General features: G+C 35.5%; 1 protein-coding gene across 2 annotated transcripts in view; it reads right to left on the bottom strand.

Annotated features, from left to right (window-relative positions):
* The window catches only part of UBR1 (ubiquitin protein ligase E3 component n-recognin 1), a 137346-nt gene that overhangs the window by 30297 nt on the left and 86229 nt on the right, over positions 1 to 20820 (bottom strand). For both annotated transcript variants that reach the window (XR_006704079.1, XM_045448006.1), the window contains exons 27-36: positions 20473 to 20582; positions 17839 to 17925; positions 16716 to 16897; positions 12197 to 12402; positions 10696 to 10789; positions 9323 to 9472; positions 6557 to 6654; positions 3754 to 3847; positions 2320 to 2468; positions 1 to 56 (exon numbers count right to left, since the gene is read on the bottom strand). Coding sequence is in view for 1 of the 2 variants with exons in the window: in XM_045448006.1 (XP_045303962.1) it covers positions 1 to 56; positions 2320 to 2468; positions 3754 to 3847; positions 6557 to 6654; positions 9323 to 9472; positions 10696 to 10789; positions 12197 to 12402; positions 16716 to 16897; positions 17839 to 17925; positions 20473 to 20582 (1226 nt within the window). In the remaining variant the exon portion in view is untranslated. The remainder of the gene's footprint in view (positions 57 to 2319; positions 2469 to 3753; positions 3848 to 6556; positions 6655 to 9322; positions 9473 to 10695; positions 10790 to 12196; positions 12403 to 16715; positions 16898 to 17838; positions 17926 to 20472; positions 20583 to 20820) is intronic.

Below are 20820 nucleotides of genomic sequence, written 5' to 3'. Positions count from 1 at the left end.
CTGTCTATTTTGAAGTGCTCCAAACAGAGGTTTTCCTTCATCTCCCAAGAGGTTTTCTCAAAGAGTAAGAAAAACAAAAATAATAAATCCTGAATACTGCTACAATTGTTTACTTGGTTTCTATCAGATGTTCTTTAATTATATTTTTGACCAGATGATTTGCAATTTCCCCTTCAAAGTTTCATGTTTAAGTCTACACCAAAATTTCCAAATTTTTGAGTGAGAAGATATTATAGAAGCAAACTGTCACTACACATAATAAAGTCCCTGCAGCTCTCTACAGAGAGTACCTGGGAAAAACAAAGCAGCCTGGTTTATTTTTCGTCCTTTTAACCTCTCTTCTACACAAAAAATTTTTCAGCAAATAATTTTATGTACAGTCACAACGTATTTTGTTTTAAAATACATAAGGCAATGCAGGTAACTATTGCTCTTATGCATACTTTTAAAAAATAATTACATTACAGGAAAAAAAATTGAAAATTCAAAAAACCCCACGGATTCAGATACATTTTGCCTTGTTGGCTAGGGCATTTATTGCTAAACTACTCTTACTTTCATTGATCTTTGGCAGCAGATACACCTATGAGTTAGGAAGGTTTACTTCCTATTTTCTTTTTCCATCTTTGAATGGACAGTAAAAAAAGACTCTGTATATTGATTCCTCAACTGTAGTTCCTAACTATGCCAACATGTCCTGTGTATGTCTTGCCACACCCATAGGGAATGAAGTAAGTCAGATGCTTATGCACTAGGAATAAAGTACAGCACTATGTTCTGGGATGGAAAAAGCACTGAAGTGAAAACAGTATAATACTGTATTAATAAAATAAAACCCAATTACTAGGTTACAGAACCACATAGGAACCACTGGACCACTGGAAGTCCTCCAGTGAACTTCTCATCACTTTTCTGACAAAAACGGTGACCTTTTTTTATGTTAACTATCTAAACTCCCGATTCCTAATGTTTGTCTTGCCAAGGATAGTAAAGTGTAAAATATCTTCACTGAAACTGCCAAGAGACTTAGTAGTAGATCATGACTCCAAAAGAATGCTTTACATTTCTTACCGATTTGTTCAGATTCTATTCTGCTTAAATCTCATTCTTCCTATTTCTCATTTTATTCAACCACAGGGGAAATAAACCTGTTTTTAATCTTTTATCCATGATTTAAGTCTGACAGGTTTGGATGTGACTCCTAAAATCTGTTCAGGAGGCTGAAGCTCGTGTGCAGGAAGGTTTTGTGGCTTCGCGCTACTTAATTCAAATCATGAAATGGTGTCGTTACAAAAATATATGTAGACTCCATTGGAAGCAACCACCAAAAATGTATATTGGAAAGGGAGACTGAAACCATCTTGGATAAAGAGGACATAAAAGAATTACAGTTCTTACTCTTTTTTAGATAGTATTCTATCTCATGACTGTAATAAGCAAATATGCTGATTTTAAAAACTAAGAAATCCTTCACTACTACACTCTTCTTCCCCCCATCCCAATTTACACTGTGTAAATTTAAGGTGTACAACATTTTGATGTGATTGCTGCATTCTTCTATAAGAAGTTTAAATTTTGGCAGAGAATTTGACAGTGGGCTTCCATTATGACCTGGTGAGTTCCTGCCTGCTAGTCTGTCTCTCACAACTACCTCAGTCTTCTTTTCCCTTTTCTGATAATGTTTTAGGTGACTTTGGTTTCCCTTTCTTTTTTCTCTCAAGGTGTAAAAGAAACAAAAATTGGGGCGCCTGGGTGGCGCAGTCGGTTAAGCGTCCGACTTCAGCCAGGTCACGATCTCGCGGTCCGTGAGTTCGAGCCCTGCGTCGGGCTCTGGGCTGATGGCTCAGAGCCTGGAGCCTGTTTCTGATTCTGTGTCTCCCTCTCTCTCTGCCCCTCCCCCGTTCATGCTCTGTCTCTCTCTGTCCCAAAAATAAATAAACGTTGAAAAAAAAAAAAAAAAAAAAAAAAGAAACAAAAATTACTGAACATTTCTGGCTTGATTCTTGTTCCTTTGCCTTTTTTTTCCCCTTGATTTTCCTAGTGTTATAAATCTGCCAGCTTTTGAATATAGCTTGCTTCACGTTATACCTTTCAAATATTTTGAGCTTATGTTGCATATGACCAATACTGTAGTTAAAAAGGGATCAATACAAAAATTCTCAGACTAAATGGCATCAGGCTACACTAATCTACTGAGATACCAATAGTCCTCAAACAATTCAAACTATTTAAGACATCAGGGAAAAGGAAACATTTTTGGTCAATCAATGTTAATTCTTTTTCTATGAACCCTCCGAAGTAGTCTCTCATAGGCATTACCAATTGCCTGGACAGTGAAAGCACATGTGCTCCAGGTCATCATGGGGACTCGAGGATCCGTTTCATCAGGAGGTACTTTTAGTCCAATTCTGTAAATTGTTGTAGCAAAGAGAATGACCATTTCCTTGATGCTATTAGAATATTTTATCCTAAAAGTAAAACAAGAAAATTTTATATAGTGATTTAATAAAAGGGGTTACCTACAGAGTAAGGTACAGAAACAAAAATTTAACAATTTAGGTACTGAAACAACAATTTAACTCTTTTGACAAAGTAAAATGCTCTTTGTCAAATTGGAGATTAGAGCCTCTGAAGAAAAAATGGGACTGTAGCTCTTATAGGTAGAAAAATATCTCTTACAAAATGATAATGGCTCATATAACTTTACTTCATATAAAAGATGTAGTAAAGGATCACAGAAAGAATCCAGGTCCAAATTAAGGACAGACTGGAGAGAAGGAATAAAATTCAAAGCAAACAGATCTGACCTAACAAGTTTTAATGTGTGGAAAGGGACTAAGAGGAACTTCAGTGTTAAAAGGGTGTGTGTGAGACAGAGAGAGAATGAATACACCATGTACTTGGGAGTGATAAGTTCTGATTTCCTGAACTTCCTTTTGTAACAAGTATTTTGTTTTTTTAAGTTTATTTATTTTGAGAGAGAGGGAGAGAGAGAGAGAGGGAGAGGGCACATGAGCATGTGAGCATGTGAGAGCGTGTGAGTGTGAGTGGGGGAGGGGCAGACAGAAAGGGAGAGAGAGAATCCCAAGCGGGCTCTGCACTGTTAGCAAGATCTCATGAACCATGAGATCATGACCTGAGATGAAATCAAGAGCTGGACACTAACCAACTGAGCCATCCTAGCGCCCCTGTAACAAGTATTTTCAACAGCCACAGGATTCAAAATAAAAACAAGAATCACAACTAAAAAAGTGTACATCAGAAAATATTTATTAAATAATAATGATAATAATAATAATACCTTATTTGGATACATTATATTTTTCAAAGTGTTTTCACATAAGTATTTTTCCAATAACCTTATGATGTAAGATAAGAAGCTACTGTTTCAATTTTACAAACAAGAAAATGAATGGGGGTGGGGGTTGACCTGAGACTTTACAGAAATCAGAGTTAGATATGACTTTAATTGAAATCTCTTAAATTCTGCTCTTATTGTAGGTTGGACTATATAGAAATGGCATTTTTGTTGGTCAAAAATGGTTAATTACAGGCAGGATTCACTCTAATACATATTACTCTAATACCTCAAACCACTTAATTTTATTATACAAATAAAACTCCAGGGAGAAACAAGATAAAAACGGGATAAAGAAACAATTTTGCAAATAAGGCAGGAAGGAAGGAAGGATTGTTCTTCACTCTTATTTTCACAGCCATTTACAAACTACTCTTAACTACTTGGATACTTACGAAGGCTGAATTCCAAAACTCAGGATAGAATGGAACTCAAAAGTGGAATCACCCATTCCTTGATCAACTAAGACTGGAATTGGTGGGTTTTCTCCTTATAAATGAAAATGAAAAAGAATGAAAAATCACAAGGGTTTAGTGTGACACACACTTTTCTAGCTGTTTAAAATTATATATGACCATTTTAGAAAACTTAGAAAATGTTAATAAACTATCGCTCAAAATTTCTCTACTCAAATAACATTTGGGTGATATTCTTCTGTTCTCCATATAAATGTTGCAAATACAGATTCTTTTTAAAAAGACAAAATCTATAGTAGTACTCTGTATCTTGTTTGTCACCAACAGACCATAAATGTCTTTCCACATCAGTAACTGTCCCTCTATATTTACATTTTTAATGGATGCACAGTATTCTATTAGTAAGGCAGCATACAATAGTGAGTAAGAGCCAAGGATCTGCAGCCAAGCTGCCTGGGTTGGCATCCTAACTCTGCTCCTATTACTAAGACCTTGAGTGAATACCAACCTCTTTGTGGCTCCATTTTCCATTTCCTTATCAAATTAGAATTGTTGTTCCCCTATGTGAAATGAGTTGTCTTTTCCTGCTTGCTCTTGAGACTTTTTTCCTTCATCTTTGGTTTTCAGCAGTTTAGGTATTATCTATATGGGTGTGATTTTCTTTTACTTTATCTTTGAGTTTCACTGAACTTCTTAAATCTGTAAATTAATGTGTTTCACCAAATTTTGGAGGTTTTCAGTCATCAGTTCTTCAACTATTTTTTGTACCACCTTTTTTTCTTTTCAGGACTTGTATGACATAAATATTGGATTAAAAAATTGGGTCCATGTGTCTCTAAAGCTATTTTTCTTTTTTCTTCAGCACTTTCTGTCTATTCTTCAGACTGGGTAATATCTACTGATCAGATTTCAAGTCCACTAACTCTTATCCTTCCCATCTCCATTCCACTATTGAGCCCATCCAGTTAATTTTTATTTCATATAGTATTTTTTCAATTCTATCATCTCCATTTGGTTCTTTATTTTTAATAGTTTCTACTTTTTTTCTGCTGAGAACTCATATTTTTTCCATTCATTTCAAAAGTGTTCACCTTTACCTTATGTTTAATGATTACTGGGTGCTCTAATTTTTTGTCTAAAAAGTTCAATGTTAAAACATCTCAAGATTGGCATCTTATTGTTTTTTTTTTTTTTTTTTTTTCCTTGAGATTGGTCAGATTCTCCTGGTTCTCTGTATGTTAAGTAATTCTGGATTGTACCTTAGATATTTTGAATATTATATTGTGAGGTTTTGGTTCTTCTTAAAATTCTGTGGAAAAATGTACCTTTCTTTTTGTTTCAGTAGGCAATCAACACAATTAATTTCAACAATTTCTGTCCCATTGTCTGTGTATGGTGGTTCCAATGTTAGTCTCCGAGCCTTTGCTACACTGTTTGGGTCTGCCTATACATGTACTACTCAGGTGTTAGTCTGGGACTTAAGTGATGGTTTTAATGCAGTTTCATTCTCAAACCTGTTGCTGTTTCTCTGGGCCTGTTCTGCACATGTGCAGCTTGGAGGCAAGCCTAGGATCTGTGCTGTTCTCAAAAATAGGAGATTCCCCTTCTATAGCTCTCTTCTTTCTGGGATTTCCCCCATATTCTCTAGCTCCAAGGGACCCTTTCCCCCAGTTCCTCTGGCCATAATAACATGTTTCTCTCAGTTTTAGTCCCTTCTGTTGTCAAGTAGATTCAGGTGACTGGGGCTACCCTTGGGATAAAACTGTGAGGCAAAGACAGAAAAAAAATAATGAGGATTCACCCTGCATTCTATGGAACACAGAGGTCCCTTTTTTTTCCAGTTCCTCCAGCCAGAGAGACTGGTTTTCTCTTGGGATTTTACATATCTATGTGGCCGCCACGACACTGCAGCTCCAGGTCCCTGACTGGGGCTGGCATCAGGAGAGGGTCAGAAGAGGAAAAAACAAAAAACAAAACAAAACAGAACAAAACAGAAATTCCCTTTACACTTTCCAGTTCTGAGGGACTTTTTTTCCTGGTCCTCTGGCCAGAAAGAGGGCATCTCTCTTGAACTTTTTGCTATTCGTGTCCATTGCAAAGCTCTGTGACTCAGGCTATGCTGAGTTCAAAGCTGGGTAATAAAGGAGGAAAAAAACCCAGGAAACTCATTGCCTCTACCACTCTTCAAATTTTGACTTCCCTCCTTCATTTGCCTACCATTGTTTACTTCTCAGAGTCTTTAGACTTTTTAGTCTTATCCCTCAATTGTAAAGAATATATAAATGAGGTAACAGTTTAAAAATGTTGTTTTTTTATTATTAAGATTAATGACAACATATTAACAAAATTAGTAATAGTAATGGTTAATGCTCATACAGTATTTACTATGTACCATGCATTGTTCTACTTTACACAGGATACCTCAATTCTTAAGTCAGTGAGATAGGTGCTATTATTATTCTCACCCTGCAAATAAGAAAGTTGAGGCACAAACAGGTTAAAAAACTTGTCCAAGATCACAGAGACAGTAAGCAATGGATCTAAGATTTAACTCCAAGCAGTGTGACTCCAGATTAATTACTGTCTATATTGCTTGCGAGTATGAAAACTATTTAAGTGATTTAAGTCAAACTTAATTTTGGCTTTGAAACCTTTAGTTCCTGATAGTCGACAAATCTATATCTGCAAACCATATTTTAGAGCAGTAAGTACTTCAGAAAAATGTTAAAGACTCTGACACTTAAATCTCAAACAGCAAAATATAAAATAATTTTGAGCAAACCTTTAGCGTGTTTCATATTATAACCTGATATTCTGGCCAGAACAGTCTGTATCCATTGTGCCAGCGTCAAAAGTTGAGCAAGAGCCTCTGCATTCTCACTGAAAAATGATATTTAAAAATTATTAAGCCATTGGCACAAAGTCAAACTGAAAAGCTGAACTTGTAGAGTCTTTCTATGGATAATTGGCTGTATGAAAACATCAAACTCCTTCAGATTAACTACGTAGGTCATAAAAGCACATACGTCTAAAAATGTAGTTTCAGCATCATTTGCAACAGCCGCAATATGGAAGCAACCTAAGTGCCCACTGATAGATGAATGGATAAAGATGTAGTATCCCACATAATGGGATAGTACTCAGCCATAAAAAAGGATGAGATCTTGCCATTTGTGACAATATAGATGGGACTAGAGGGTATTATGCTAAGTGAAGAAGTCAGAGAAAGACAAATACCATGTGATTTCACTTGTATATGAAATCTAAAAAACCAAATAAATGAACACACAACGCAGAAAGAGACCCATAAATACAAAGAACAAATTGATGGTTGCCAGAAAAGGGGGTGGGGTGTGGGAATGGGCAAAAGGGGGAGATACAGGTTTTTAGTTATGGAATGAATAAGTTATGGGCATGGAGGTACAGCATAGGGAATATAGACAATGGCATTGTAATAATGTTGTATGTGACTGATGGGAGCTACACCTGTGGTGAGCACAGCACAGTACAGAGTTATTGAATCACTATACTGGACACCTGAAACTATGGTAACATTGTCAACTATATTTCAATAAAATAAATAAATAGGGGCGCCTGGGTGGTGCAGTCGGTTAAGCGTCCGACTTCAGCCAGGTCACGATCTCGCGGTCCGTGAGTTCGAGCCCCGCGTCGGGTTCTGGGCTGATGGCTCAGAGCCTGGAGCCTGTTTCCAATTCTGTGCCTCCCTCTCTCTCTGCCCCTCCCCCGTTCATGCTCTGTCTCTCTCTGTCCCCCCAAAAATAAATAAACGTTGAAAAAAAAATTAAAAAAATAAATAAATAAAGAAAGAAAGAAAGAAAGAAAGAAAGAAAGAAAGAAAGAAAGAAAGTAAAAATGTAGTTTTGGGTAGGAGGGGAATTTTAAAAGTACAAGGAGTAAGATACCATTCATAGGCCCATCACCTAGAAGTAACAAATATCAATAAATGGAATCACCATTCTAGTCACTCAAATAAAAAACCGGGTGTCATCACTGATTTCTCAGATTCTCTCACAATCCACATTCGAAGCCAGCAGCTAGTCTTGCTGGTTTTACCTTCTAAATATATCCCAAGCTGAGCACTTTTTTCTACTTCCATTGTTACTACCCTAATCCAAGTTACTTCATCCCTCACTGGAACTATTTCAATACATTAACTGTTCTTCCTGTTTCCACAACAGTGCTTCATTATCATCTATATTCAACGCAGAACAGCCAGGGGGATCTTCTAAAATGTAGATCTGATCATATCATCCCCTTTTCAAAGCACTCCAATGGTTTCCCATCACACATAAAATATTTCGTGTTTTTAATACTAAAAATAAAATTCTAATTTCCAATCTTATAAGCCCTTTTATGATCTTGTTCTTTGCTCCATTCTAAGCATGCTGCCTTTCTGCTGTGCCTCAAACATGCTGGTGGTATTCCTATTTCAAGGGTGTTCGTTCTTTTTTAAAATTTTTTACTATTTTATTCTTGAGAGACAGAGTGAGACAGAGCGTGAGTGGGGGGAGGGGCAGAGAGAAAGGGAGAGAGAATCCTAAGCAGGCTCTGTGCTGCCAGTGTCTACCCAGACATGGGGTTCGATCCCATGAACTGTGAGATCATGACCTGAGCCAAAATCAAAAGTTGGATGCTCAACCTACTGAGCCAGCCAGGTACCCCCAGATCAGGTTTTCTAATGACAAGGAATAGTAGAGATAGAGCAATTAACTTATTGACCCTGACTGCCAAGCCTATCACCTTTGAACACTTTTGTTGTGGAAACATGTTAAGTGTTTTTATCAACGAAATCATTTTCTATAGCAAAACTTAGGTCAATCATTACAAATTCACTGGGTTTTAAGAAAATGAACAACAATGAAGAATACTGTTATTAGGTACAACAGTGACAACACAGAAATATACAATTATATGCTATAGTTATCATAAAAAATGAATAAATTTGCTACTGAGTTCCATTCACAGATGGTCAGAATAGAAAAGTTTAAAAACTTGGTCTAAAAATTTAAAAATTATTCAAAGATATATGATTAATCTACTGTTTTTCTTTACTTCTATTGTTAACATTTTGTCCACATCTTTACAACTATGGCGATTGGCTCTTGAGGGAAAAAAAAAAAACAGAATTAGAAATAATAATACAAAGACATTCTTAGAGAAACCAAATTTCAAACATTAACTCTAATGGTGTAAAAAGTACTATTTGAAAGGATAAATCTTCTCAGCATCTTTTCCCTTTTTGTGAATGCTAAGGTAGAGATTCATGTTCTACTGTTTTCATGGCTGTTAGAAGATACACACACAACATACAGATTTGAGTTAATGAACATTCCAGTTATTTTAGAAACCAAAAATTGGAGCTTTTCATCATATTTTAAAGACAGAATACAACTTATGGAAAGAAAAAGTATTAATTACTTCAAACAACAAAAGAAACTAGCGATCTAATCAAAACAGGCACAAATGAAAGGATTAAATATAGTTTTTAAAAATTCAACCCAAAACCCAAACATGAATTAAAACATACCTATTTATCCTTTGAGGTTGCAAAGGAATAATGGGGATCACAGTATTGCACAGAGACTTGCAAAGTGGGCAAAGATATTCTCCACTCTCTAAGTCGAAAAGGTCAACATGAATGCGCTGCTGAGAGCTCAGTTGTACAGCTTCAAAATACCTGCAAAATTTTAAGACATGGGTCCCTTCAGAATGACACATGTATCTTCACTCTAATCCAAGTGACAAAAGTCTGGAATTTTTGCTTTAATAAATGTCTTTAGAATCTACATGCCCAAATACCGAAGTTGCAATTATACAAGAAATAGGATGCCCATTCTTTTGGGGGCAAACAAGACACATCAGGGCAGAAACAAACTTAAAATAATTTTACTGAATCATAACTTGGCTCCTAACTCAGCAGCATGGAGATAAAATGCAGACACTACTTCCTTCAGTTTCCAATGGCCAGCTGATGTTGTAAAGGCTATTCAGGAAGATTATGTACTCTAACCCAATGCCAAAAGAATGAATCCTATACGAAAGATTTCCCAGGAATTATATTTCTGAATTTTTCTCTTCCAAAGGTGGAACTAGAATTTCCTGTCTTACTCTATCTCAAAGGTACTTTTCACTCTACATTATCAGGGAAATGAGATTTTTTTTTTTTAATGTTTATTTATTCCTGAGAGAGACAGAGCATGAGTGGGGGAGAGAGAGAGAGAGAGGGAGACACAGAATCTGAAGCAGGCTCCAGGCTCTGAGCTGTCAGCACAGGGCCAGATGCAGGGCTCGAACCCACGAACCGTGAGATCATGACCTGAGCTAAGTCGGACACTTAACTGACTGAGCCACCCAGGCACCCCATGGGAAATGAGATTTTTTTAAGAAAGATTATAGCTTTCTTTTACACAAATACTGATCAAGAGCAACCAACTAGCTCGTGGAGAGGAAGTACAAAGGAGTAGTGAAAATTTTAAGTTGATAGTTTATTACATCCATTTTTTTTTTTTTAACATTTATTTATTATTAAGAGACAGAGAGATAGAGCATGAGCATGGGAGGGGCAGAGAGAGAGGAGGAAACACAGAATCCGAAGCAGGCTCCAGGCTCTGAGCTGTTAGCACAGAGCCTGACACGGGGCTCGAACTCACAAATGTTGAGATTATGACCTGAGCTGAAGTCAGCCGCTTAACCGACTAAGCCACCCAGGCGCCCCTATTACATACATTTCTGAAGGTGATAAGATAATGAATATCATGCAAACAAAATTAGTAATTAAAACTGCTTCAATTATTCAGATAAGGAAGGAAAGAAGACATGAGAAAACATGCCTTTTTGTGGCCTTTAATGAACTTCAGTATTCCTAGTTTCTTTCAAGAACATGTCAGAAGGACAACTTACTTCTGCCAGCACACCGCATGCATCACATGACCACAGCTTCCTGTGTAAGTTCCATATGCCAAGTCTGGATCCATGAAGAGCGGGTCCAGGGTTTCTGGTACAGGAAGACAAAAATAGAAGGCATGTATTCATCTCCCCCCATGGTTATAAAATGGGGAAAAAAAAAAAGAGATTATCAAGGTCTAAAATTCTAATCATGAACCTTCTTAGGAATGTCCAAGTAAAGTGTCACAGTATCATGGTAACAGGATATATATTCTTAGTAGTAAGCAAAAGGAGAAAAATATAAAGCTAGACTTCCAGGTAGGATTTAAAATTAGTGTGAATTAATGACAACTTCTATTTTTGATTTGTATTTTTTATTCTGAACATTAGGTTTAAGTTGCCTTATCTTGGTTGTTGAAGTGATTTTTCTATGATTCAAGCACAATTTGCTCTTCTAATTTTAAGAGTAATTTGAATTACTTTCTAAGGTATACTTAGGGCATTATAATATGGATAAAAGCAAAGACATAGTGGTTAAAAATCTGGTTTCATTACATATAACTTGTGGCCTTGGGTAAATTATTTAACTTCTCCTTGCCTCAGTTCCTTCATCTGTAAATGGAGCCAATATTGGTACCAAACTCATTGGGTTGCTGTGCGGATTAAGCGAGTAAATACACATAAAGCACTTAATCAGTGCCTGGCATACAGTAAGTATTCAGTTAATGTTAGCCTTTTTTATCATCATCATTATTATTATCCCAAGGGTATTTTATAAAGCAGTAACTCTGATGTGACATAAAAAAAAATACATTATTTAATTAGTATTCCTGCCAAGAAAATACTTAACATGAACCTAATTTTGAGGCAACAGACAGATCTACAATGTAAGACATGTACAAAACAACTGGTCTACATTCTTCTAAGAAGTTATTATCATGGAAAAAAAAAGAACAAGTGACTATTCTAGATTAACAGATATTTAAAAAGACATAATAAAAGCAAGGCACGAAATATGTCTAGACCCTAAATGAGAAAAAAAAAGTCTAGCTAAAAACGTCTAGTTGAGGACAGTTTGGGAAAATCCAAATATGGATTTTATATTAGGTAATATTCCTGAATTTATTCATTTTCTTGAATGTTATAATGGTATGATAGACATATAATAGACTATCCTTAGTTTTAGAACATGCATGTGTAAATATTTAGGGATGAAATGTATATGCCTGCATCCTACTTTCAAAAGGTTCAGCATAGAAAAATGGGGGTAGATAGGCAGATAGAGACAGAGACTGAGCAATGTGGCCAAGTGTAACAAAAATTAAAATTAAAAAATAAAACAAAGGGGCAAACATGGTATGTAAATATCTAGAGACCATTTTACATATGGGTAAAATATGATCTGACTAAATAAGACTAAATATAGTCTCACTCCCAAACTTCTTCCAATATTTTTTTCTCATTATATAAATATGAAAAGAAATGCTCAAAAGGATATTTATTAAACAATACATACCCCCTGAGAGTTCTATGGGTTTTCCCCTGTGCTGGGTTAAGGCGGTGGATTTCTGGACACAGGCCGATAATACCATGGCATTATTTTCTATTTTCACCTCTTGTTCTTCTTGGCAGAGGATGCATGTCAGCACCTCCTTTTCAGTAACAGTCGGACCCCGTTTAGGACCCAAAGCAATTCTAGAGTAGTCACTGACTGCTGGGGCACTACCAAGAGAAACGACCAGAAATGAGGACACATGTTTTGGTCACTTGTCTTTATATTTTGGTAGATTTTAAGTAACTGTAGTGCAAGAACTTTAAGAACAAAAATAGTAAAATAAAAATGATATTCAGCAATATTAGCTTAAAATCTTCCCCCTTGATTTTTCTGGCTCATATCAGTTAATTTGCTTATTCAAAAATACATTTTGTGTTGCTAAGTGCAAAAAAAGCAGATCACAAAGTAGAGTGTATATTAGAATTATACTTAATTTTCATACCAGGAAGCAGGGTTATCTGGTTTTTTTCTGATTAGAAAAGTAATACATGTTTAAGAAAATTTGGAAAATCTATAAAAGTATAAAGAAGAAAATAAAAAGCATTATACACTCACAAACTAGAGATAACCATTTGTATATTTCCGTCCAGTCCACTTTGTTTATACCATTCTTTTTACATAATTAAGATCACATATACAGATTTGCACCTGCTTTATTCACTTATATCTTATTTGTTTTCTTGTGTCATTAAAGTTTATTCAGAAACATTGTTTTTAAATGGCTACACAACACTCTTTCTATACGTGCCTGTAAGAGTTTTATCCTTTCCCTCTTCTTAGGCATTTAAGTTCTATTCTATTTTGATAGACTTTAAAATAAAAACTTACATCTTAATGATTTAGCAATTCTTACATGTACTCAATGTGTATAATAATAATATAATAATAGCGAATATTTGTAAAGCACTGATTGTGATGTGAGGCACTGTTTCAAATACTTTACATTAATTCATTTAATCTTTCCAACAAATCCTAAGAGGTAGGTACTAAGATTACCCTCCATTGTTAAGATGAAGAAACTGAGGCCTAGAGACAGTAAGAGACTTACCTAATGACTCATCACTACATAGTAGCAGAGCCTGGATCTAACCCGTGTGATCTGACTTCACAGGCCATGCTCTGAACTGCTTTGCAATACTGCCTCTTTACCTGTGCAGGAAGGTCCCTGAATTGCCACAGATCATTCAACAAACTGGAAATAACTTAAATGTTCATCATCAATGTAAGTGAAATTACACCATACAGAATACTAAGCAGTATTAAAAGGTGCAGTTTGAATGCTAGATGGGGTACCACCTCATAGGAGGCATTCAGCAATATGTGAGGTAAGGTTTACCTTTTGGTACCATAAGGACTACAGGACGCTACTGGAATTTAGTGAATGCAGAGCCAGAGACGTGGACTGTTCTGCAATTCATGGAGCATAAAAAAGAACTGCTGCCCAAATACCAAGACTGAGAAACACTGAGCTCGTTTGGTACATAAGAACATAGAGCATAGATTTCCAAGTGAATATGACAAGTTGCAGAAGGACACATAATACCACTGATGCAAATAAAACAAAAGACTGAATGATACTATGTAATTTCTATAGTTACATATATTTACAGGTAATAGCATAGTAGAAATTCTGACAGGAGATACATAAAATTTATAACCAGAATATCTTCTGAGGAAGGGCAGAAAGGAGTCCCAGATTTAGGCCAGTGCTCAAACAGAAGTAGCTTTATCTATGACATTTGATTTTTAAAATGAAAATGTGTCAGTATAACTGTGTAATTAAAATGTTTTCGGGGGCATCTGGGTGACTCAGTCAGTTAAGCATTCGACTTCAGCTCAGGTCAGGATCTCACCGTTAGTGAGTTCGAGCCCTATATTGGGCTCTCTGGGGTCAGTGTGGAGCTCGCTTTGGATCCTATGTTCCCCTCTCTCTCTGCCCCTCCCTCACTAGTTCTCTCTCTCTCTCTCTCTCTCTCTCTGTCTCTCTCTCTCTCAAACATTTTGAAGAATTTAGTGAACAATCATATGAAAAGATGCTCAACCTAGTACTAACTAGTAATAGGGAAATTCAGCCTGGCAGAGATTTATAATGTTGACTATCAAATATTTTCAAGTACTGATGATAATAATAAGCATTGATGAAAATGAAGAAAATAGGAACTCTCAAACATTGTTGGGAGTAGGAATTGGTAAAACTACATTGGAGTTTTATTGTGATAGTATCTATTAAAATTTAAAATAATGATGACCCAGTACTTTCACATATTAGATTCTACTCTTGAGAATTACTTATACAATTGTACAAGGGAGCAAATATACAAAAATATTCTGACACATAGTTTATATTAAGGGAAATTAGAAAATAAGGGAAAACCAACTTAAATGCCCAAAATCTAACAAACAAAATAGTGTATATTCACACATAAAGAATCATGTAGAATCTAATAGACCTATATGGAATGACATGAAGAGATTTATAAAACACTGAGTAAAAAACCAAGCTGCAGAACCAAAGGTATGGAAAAATAAACTATTAAAAAACACAAACCAATACTCATTTATGCATATATGTTAATAAATGCATAGAACAGGCCTAGAACAATAGTTATTTATTAACAATGGTTATCTGTGCAGAAAGATCAGGAATGCAGAGGATGGTCTAAGGGATCTAACTGTGTTATTTGAATTGTTTTCAACTAGAACACAATAATTTATGTGTGCAATCAATCAGTCAATAAAAATAAATAAAAAGCATTGAGGCCATTAATTAACTCTGAGCACATTTTTGCTTCTATCCTCTTGTTTGGCTAAACATACAGTAGTCTCTTTTTCATAAAGAGCATGTTGCTAATATAAAGTATCTCCAGGGTTGGAACTTCTGTGAATTGTTTATAAAGTTTTATATTAATTTCTAGTTCTATTACTATTGTCAACTAAGGATAGCTTACCTTCATATATATATGTATATGTATATATGTATATATGTGTGTATATATATATATTTTAATCTTTAAAATATATAGTCTTTATTCTTTGTGGTCCTTGTTAACATACCCTGCTTCAATATGACAGGTAAATTATGTCTGTTTCTAATGTTATTGCAAAAGCACAATTTTTTTTTTTTTTTTTCAACGTTTATTTATTTTTGGGACAGAGAGAGACAAAGCATGAACGGGGGAGGGGCAGAGAGAGAGGGAGACACAGAATCGGAAACAGGCTCCAGGCTCTGAGCCATCAGCCCATAGCCTGACGCGGGGCTCGAACTCACGGACCGTGAGATCGTGACCTGGCTGAAGTCGGACGCTTAACCGACTGCGCCACCCAGGCGCCCCAAAAGCACAATTTTTTAAAACTATCTAAAACACACATTATTTAAAGAGCAGTGAAAGCTTATTTTTAAAAATAAGCATAGGATGGGAGAGAGGGGAAAATGGGTGATGGGCATTGAGGAGGGCACTTGTTGGGATGAGCACTGGGTGTTGTGCATGAGTGATGAATCATGGGCATCTACCCCCAAAACCAAGAGCATACTGTATACACCGTACGTTAGCCAACTTGACGATAAATTAAAAAAAAAAAAAAAAAAAGCATAGGAGGTGTTTACATTTTAAATTGGAATGCTTTTAAAAGTATCCATGGGGCACCTGGGTGGCGCAGTCGGTTAAGCGTCCGACTTCAGCCAGGTCACAATCTCGCGGTCCGTAAGTTCGAGCCCCGCGTCAGGCTCTGGGCTGATGGCTCAGAGCCTGGAGCCTGTTTCCGAATCTGTGTCTCCCTCTCTCTCTGCCCCTCCCCCGTTCATGCTCTGTCTCTCTCTGTCCCAAAAATAAATAAACGTTGAAAAAAAAAAATTAAAAAAAAAAAAAAAAGTATCCTTATTTTCCCTCCTTTTCACACTGTAACCATACAAGAGCTCACAAAGTGTGGCTCTCAGAAGGTTAACTGATTTCCCCAAGAGCACACCACAGTAGGACTCAGAAAATCAGATTTATGGATTCCCATTGTAATGTGCTGTCCATAAGTACAATTACAGGCACTGTCTTCTTTCTCTTCAAGAAAAAAAGAAAAACAAATATAAACTACCTTTTTCAGGTGAAAGATTTTTTTTCAACCCGTAGCAACTATACTCATTTTTACCAGAAATTATAAAAACGGTGGAATATATGAACTGATATATAAATGTGTACCTAAAGGGGCCCCCATTTATACAAGATAACAGAAGCTGATTTCGATTTTTACCATTCCCATTTTCCTTTTTGTACATAAAGGCTTTTAACAAACTATTGCGCACTTGAACTGTTCATCAACATAAACTTACATTCAATAATACCTTAGAGTTCTCACTGTGCTTTTGCTAATTTAAACACAGTATAATTTCTCTTACTACAAAATATATTTTGGAAAGGTTTTATTTAAAGTGAATATGTCATTTTCCCTCAAAAAAACTGAGTTGCTAATTTTTAGTTTTGCTAGGTTTTACCTCTCTTCCTCCATAATGGAGTCTTCTTTCCCAGACATTTCTGAGGTGCTGTCGTACATCAGTTTGTGAGTTTCAATAAAGTTTTTCTGTAAGGCAGACATCTGAGCCATGATCTTCTGGCGGTGCAGTCTAGCAGCTTCAGCTTTTCTTTTCCGTTCTGCTTTTTCCTTATCATGAGTCATCTGGGTATTAAAAAACCACAAAAATTAGGTAGGATCCATTGTTAAAATTGACATATACTATTCAGTCAAGCAAAACTTCCCAGAGTAAGAGTCTGATAAAACTTGATTTCCCCTTAAGCCTAGATTCAATCTGATGTCTCAGAACTAGCATATAGGCTCCATCCTATCATACAACTAATTGCTCTTTTGGTTATTTCAATAATGTAATCTAAAAGCCCCAAGTACTTTAAATATCTAATAAATGGTCTTTTATACTCAATGCAGGTAGATTAAGAAAATTAAATGAAACAAAAGTTTTAAATCATATGTTAATTGTTTAATCACTGACATTTAATCAATTTTGACCAACCTGACACTATCTAACAGTTACTACTAGATGCATTGCTAAAACTGAGAACTTTAACAATATTACTGACATGTATGGTGTCTTTTTATTGTTTATTCTAACTTAAGTCCAGTGTTATTCTTTTAGGAGGAATCGTTAAACACTATAATAAAAAAAATCATAAGTAATAAATCGTATTCTAATAATTTTAAGATTAGAATCATCATAACCTGAATATTACTACATTTCACTGAATCTAAGATGTACCATTTTCTTATGTTCCACTAAGAATGCTGACTAAATTATAAGAAGTCATTGATTATAGGATATATCCCAATTTCAGATATTAAAATATTTTAAAAATTAATAAAATATGGTATTTCCGACAGAGCTCCACGTACATCAATTTCCTCTGATTTTGTACAATACATATATTATACTGGACAACTATGTGTCAAGCAGCACTAATCCCTGGGGTACAGAAACACAATGAACAAAAGAAGATGGGACATCTCACAAACTCTACAACAGCTTCCTTCTAATAAAAAAGCAGCAGCTACCTTAAACCGGTAAAGTTCAAAGACCAAGAACATCACCATTAATATAATGTTATTACCTCATCATTCTTAATAGATTCTGATCCTGATGTAGTTGCTACAATTAAACAAGATTTTTCTCTTAATCGCTTCACTGTGTCAAACATCTATGAAAAATAGATGAAATGTTAAAAAAAAAAGATTTGGTTAGACTGATAAGAAACAGAAAAATTCACTAATTTGATTTTCTCATCATGTCACCAAATGTCTCTGACTTAAACTTTACACACACACACAGTCATGCATATAAATAGTTATATAAGTAGTTTTAAGTATATAAAAAGTGACTCCTGACTGTGACAAACACCTGCCCTAGTTGATTAGCAATACAGCTAAGCACGAGGCTGCAGGCAACAAAATTAGCTAATTCCATCTGTAGGTATTAGCATTTCTCTGCTTTTGCTAGGGAAAAAAATTTTTTTTACATTATAAATTACTTATTTTAATGCAAAGGCATATAAAGACGAGAATACAAAATGGAAAATGAAACCCTCTCCCTGATCAAGTCCCTCTCCCCAAAATCAACTAAATTAAAGATTATTAGTATTTGTTTGCATGAAATAATTATCAGAATACATATTTCTTTATATTTACACATATTCTCATCAAAAGCAATCCTACCATATACATTGTTTCCTATCTTCCATTTTCACTTAATCATTTATCTGTGAAGATGTTTCCATAATAGCTTGCATAGATCAGTCTCATTGTTTTTAACAAAAAACAATGTTTCAGCAATAGGATGGTACATCCATCCACAAAATGTTTATATTTGAAGGAGTCTCAGTCTCATGTGTAAATACCTCCCACTAGGAACTTACAACACAACCTTATATTGAACATTTGAGGAAAATTCCTAATGATTTTAACAGTGGACACTTGCACTTTTGTATATTTTGACAATAAACTTTGGTATTCTAAAAGAAAATCAATTTTCAGGAATAGATCTCTAATATATAACACTGTGTCTGCAAGACATACATGTTGAAATAAATGACAGTTCAATTTATTTTCTTAATAAAAGTTGAAAACTTATCTACTTTGTTTTGTTTTGTATTTTAAAGTAATTATATTGGCAAATTTAACACAAATACTAAATTTCTTTGTGAATTCTGCTTCAAGAGAAACCTTAATAATAACATTACCTTATAGCCACAAATCTAATTATATCAAACATGTTTAATGACTTACTCTAAGGAATAAAAAAAGCCAACTTCTTGAAGTACAAATCAGTACAAAGATCTCCAATTGATATGAATATGGAAATTAATCAATCCATATTCTAGTTATCAAAACAATATCTAGCTGATAACATCAGAATCTTTTAATAAGTCCGGTGAGGTGAAGCTCCATAACCTTGGCTTCATGTTTCCATGTGGAGGATTCCCATTAGAGTAATATTTCCAGCTTCTCTCCCTACCCCTTCCTTACTCACTCCTCCCCAAAGGCACTGCCATCCACCCAACAGTTCAAGCTCCAAATGCAGGAGTCATTTTTGACTCCTTGATCTCCCTCATCCACCATATCTATCAGCAAGTTCTACAGATTCTACTACCAAATTACACCTGAATCAGTCCAGCTTCTCGCCATCTGCATCCGAGCCCTTGGTCATGCTTCTCTCTCACCAGGATTTCTGCAACAGTTTTCTAATAGTTTCCCTGCTTTTACTCTTATACCCTATAATCCACTTACCCCACAGCAGCCAGAGTGATCTTACAAAAGTACAGACAATACTATGTCACTTAAAATCCTTCAGTGGTTTCCCACTGTTCTCAAAAATAAAATCCACCTTTTTACCTTCACCTGGAAAGTTCTATATGATCTGGCCCCTGGCTGTCCCTCTGACCTTGTTGCCTACCTTTTTCTCCTTCTCTCATTGTGCTTCAGTCACACTGGCCTTCTTTCTGGCCTCCTTAGAGCTTTTGCAGTGCTGTTCCCTCTGTGTGGAATACTCTTCCAGATTTTTCTAAGACTGGCTCCATGTCATTCAGTTTCAATGTCACCTCCTAAGAAAGGCCTTTCTGGTTACCCATCTGAAGTTACCCTCTATTCATCTACTGAATTATCCTTTTCTTTCTTTCTTTTTTTTTTTTTGAATTATCCTTTTCTTGTTTATTGCCTGTACCTGAACTAGTATATGCTCCACAACAGTAAGCACCTTATCTATCTTGTTCAGTGTCTAGAAATGACCATGGCACATAAAAGGCAATCAATAGATACCGACTAAATAATGATATAAATGAATAAATTTTAATTAATTAAAAAAAAAATCCTTTCAGGGGCGCCTGGGTGGCTCAGTCGGTTGAGCGTCCGACTTCGGCTCAGGTCATGATCTCACAGTCTGTGAGTTTGAGCCCCGCATCGGGCTCTGTGCTGATGGCTCAGAGCCTGGAGCCTGCTTCCGATTCTGTGTCTCCCTCTCTCTCTGCCCCTTCCCTGCTCATGCTCTATCTCTCTCTGTCTCAAAAATAAATAAAAACATTAAGAAAAAAAATTAAAAAAAAAAATCCTTTCACTAAAATAGGAAAACATGTGAGTGACCATGAAATCAATAGTAAATGACTTTACAGTTAGAGAACAGTAGTTTAACATTACAGGCAAACAGAGGATTGTTAAATATATAAACCAAGATATGATTAGTTTATCAGGTTCACCTGGAGTATCCACGTTATCATGTCTTTCTGGCCTTCTAACTGGGGAATTCCTTTGAGTTTTTCCAAAAGCATCTGTATATTCTGAGCATTCATGGCTGAACTTCCCAATCCTTTTTTAAAACACAAAAGTTACAAATCATAAATGAGTATCTTCATAATTATGTATAAATTATAATTTATAGTTAATGTTATTCACATTGATAGCCAAAGTTCACAATCACTTCCTTAAATACATTAATTTTTCAATGGAAGAATCTGCAATGACATGAAGTACTCAGTACTAAATTAAACTTGAAAAACTTGAATTACTTTAAAATTCTTAATACATTTTCCACTGGGGCTAAGTGA

The sequence above is a fragment of the Leopardus geoffroyi genome, chromosome B3, assembly GCF_018350155.1.
Source record: "Leopardus geoffroyi isolate Oge1 chromosome B3, O.geoffroyi_Oge1_pat1.0, whole genome shotgun sequence".
Classification (NCBI taxonomy): domain Eukaryota; kingdom Metazoa; phylum Chordata; class Mammalia; order Carnivora; family Felidae; genus Leopardus; species Leopardus geoffroyi.
The sequence above is the reverse complement of the archived record's forward strand: the minus strand, read 5'-3'. Positions and strand labels throughout refer to the sequence as shown.